General features: G+C 33.6%; 1 protein-coding gene across 1 annotated transcript; it reads right to left on the bottom strand.

Moving 5' to 3' along the window:
- Nucleotides 1-841: 841 nt before the first annotated feature.
- Nucleotides 842-2,114, bottom strand: LOC107481642 (uncharacterized). Its single transcript, XM_016101925.3, has one exon. The coding sequence runs from the start codon at nt 1,948-1,950 to the stop codon at nt 988-990; it is 963 nt and encodes a 320-aa protein (XP_015957411.1). The 5' UTR covers nt 1,951-2,114; the 3' UTR covers nt 842-987.
- Between the last annotated feature and the right edge of the window lie 881 nt (nt 2,115-2,995).

The following is a 2,995-nucleotide window of genomic DNA, read 5'->3' as shown; positions in this document are numbered from 1 at the left end:
CATGACATAGTATTAGAGTTCTAGATCTGAAAGGTCAAGGGTTCGATCCTTGGTGAACTTCAAAATCAACTTAAGTTTTTGGGATGAGATGACATGAAATGTTTATTATCCCTAGTATTCGGATGATTACCCAGCATTCATTAGGAGCCACAAAAGTAACAAATGAAATCCAAAAAACCAATAACAGCTAATTTTAATTCCCTTGATAAAGTTGCCTTTCAACAAGACCAAGAAATGGCACAATATCAAATAGTCATTGCTTCAAAGCAATCACAAAGTACCACACAAACAAACAAAGAAACAAAAAAAACTAGACTAAGAATGTCTTGTTGACCAATCCTACAAGCCATTGGACCTTGCATTACACTATACAGGAAATAGTGAATCAAATAATGCCATTTTATTCTATAGATAATGAATTAATGATGTCTACAAAGAATTATATAAGCCATTTAAATCTCAATCTTTCTTGATGATTTCATCTTAATCCTTCTCTACCTCAAACTCAACTACTGGGTTACACTGTATCTGATCTTCGATTCTTTTCTATAGGTCTTCTTGTCACCTGATGAAACCACCTAAGGCCAAGCTAATAATGGTATACTTTTTTGCTACAAACATTACCACAACCTTGAAACAAACTCGATCATTGAAGGAATTACAAAGGCAGATAGGTTCTTCATCTAATGACAATTGAATACCTTCCATTTTGGTCAGAACAATGAGTCAATACCACCACAATATAAATATCCAGCAACAAAGAAAACTCTACTAAGCCACAGCTAAACAAGAATTTGCTAATGCAGATCATATAAAGGAACAGATAGAAGCACGCACAACAGAACACAATATCACAATTCAAATTACAATCTACCAATACCATTTGTGTTTCTTTCCAAATGTATTACACTATTCCATCAATTACATTAAAAAAAGAAGAAAAAGAAAAAATCCACTTACAAACCCCCCAAATTTCTTTTCCTTTGATCATACATCCAGATTCTCCATTTGAATGCTGCTCTTGAGAGGCACATACTCTCCAAGGTATCCACCAAGATGATCATGTAAAGCACTCTTATCAATCCCTTGGTGATGGTAACTCTTGCAAACATAGTAGAAAACGCTCTGCGCCAACAATCCCACCAAATTCACAATGACCAACACACCCACCAAGAATCCACCAACCACAATCCTAGTAAAGACCCCATAGCTATCTCCACCGTGCACTACCACCCCACTGAACACCCCACCGATTATGCCACATACAACCAAGTAAGCAGAAACCAAAACCGCAGCATACTTGATCCTACCCTTCAACAACTCATAGCTCTTCTTCATAGCAGCAATACCATAAATCGGTTCCAGCACCGACACAACACTAGCCAAATGCCATAACGCAGTAATATACACATGAGCAACGAGAAACAATAAAAGGATCACAATAACCGCGAAAAACAGCAGAAACGAGTTCTGTGTATCAATTGCTATAATAAGCAAAACCAAGGAAATCACGAAGACAAAGTTATAGATGAACATCAAAAGCGTGACCCAGAGGTAAGTGATGAACAAACGCTTGAAGACTTTGGGGATTGCGGAGATGGTGGAGGAAAAGGAGACAGCTTTGTTGGTGTAGAGGGAAGCGACGGTGAAGACGACGGCGGCGGTGGAGAGGAGAGAGAAGGCGAAGAGGAAGAGAAGGTAGCAGAACTGGATTGTGAGGAGAAGGGTCCATTCATGGTTAGCTTGGTCAGAATCCTGATAAGGGTTCTGGAGCTGAGCGAGGAGTGGGTGTGTGAAGAGTGAGTGTGCGAGGATTGCGAATGAGAGAGGGAAAATTAGGGTTAGGGTTATGAGATAGAATGTCTTCGGTGATCTCTTCGGAATTGAGATTGATTCTCTCAAGATTTCTGGAATGTTCAGGAATTGCAGCTCCTCTGGTGCTAGATCCATTATTCCTCCTTCTTCTTCTTCTCAGATTCTCGTTCTGTTCTTCTCTGATCTGAGAGAAAGAGAGAGAGAATCGAAAGTTTTGGTTTGTGGTTGCTTTGAAGGGATGGGATTTTGAGGTATCAGATTTTTGTTCTTCTTCGTTGCAGAAATGAGATGAGATGATATGAAAGGGAGGGAGAGGGAAGAGGGCTGCGATGGGGAGGGAAAGGAAGAGGGAAAGGGAAATTTTTTTTTGACTGAATAGTATTCATTATTTTTCTAATTAATAATAATAATTTTAAATAAAAAATAAATATTAACACTCTCATTTTAATGATGTCATTATCTTTTACAAATCAATACAAACATATAATAATAATAATAAATAATTTTTTAAAAATATTTTCTTAATTTGTAAATACCATATAAAGAAAAAAAAGTTTGTTTTAGAATGATAAGTAAATGTATCTTAAGTTGTTTGTTTGGATAACAAAATGGAATTAGGAGAGTACATCATTATTTTCAACAGGTGTTTTATAACACTGATTAATAAAATTATAGGTCCAAAATTTTTGGATGGTAATATAAAAAGTATACAGCTTAGACTAAATTTTGAAATGAAAATTAAAATTTTAATATACCACAGTAAATGCATACAATTTTTTTTTTCAAAAAGAAAATTCAATTAGGATGTCTGTTAAAAAACAATTAGTTAATTTATTGTCTATTTGGTGTATTTTTTATTTTTAAATTTTTTAGTTAAATTCCTAGTTTATTCCTTAGAAAAATATAAAAAACTAATTTTTAATTAATCAACATTACCCAATCTTTTTAAAAATTCTAAAAATTTCTTTTTTTTGAGATTTTAGAATTTAAAATTTTTAATTTAGAGTTTAAGATTAAAAGTTTAATTTAAAATAAAAAATTTATAATATAAATATTAAAATTTAAAATAAATAAAATAATTTTAAAAATATTAGCTAAAAAAATAGGTTATCTAGCATTCCTACCCCTCTTTGTGATAAAAGAAATGTGAGCCATCTTTTGATGTGCTAATTTCCTTCTT

The sequence above is a fragment of the Arachis duranensis genome, chromosome 3 (genome assembly GCF_000817695.3).
Source record: "Arachis duranensis cultivar V14167 chromosome 3, aradu.V14167.gnm2.J7QH, whole genome shotgun sequence".
Taxonomy (NCBI): domain Eukaryota; kingdom Viridiplantae; phylum Streptophyta; class Magnoliopsida; order Fabales; family Fabaceae; genus Arachis; species Arachis duranensis.
Note: the sequence above shows the minus strand (reverse complement) of the source record. Positions and strands in the feature narration are given on the sequence as shown.

Bases quoted from the DNA above. Each gene is read 5' to 3' on its own strand.
- LOC107481642 (XM_016101925.3), bottom strand. From the start codon at position 1,950: ATGGATCTAGCACCAGAGGAGCTGCAATTCCTGAACATTCCAGAAATC.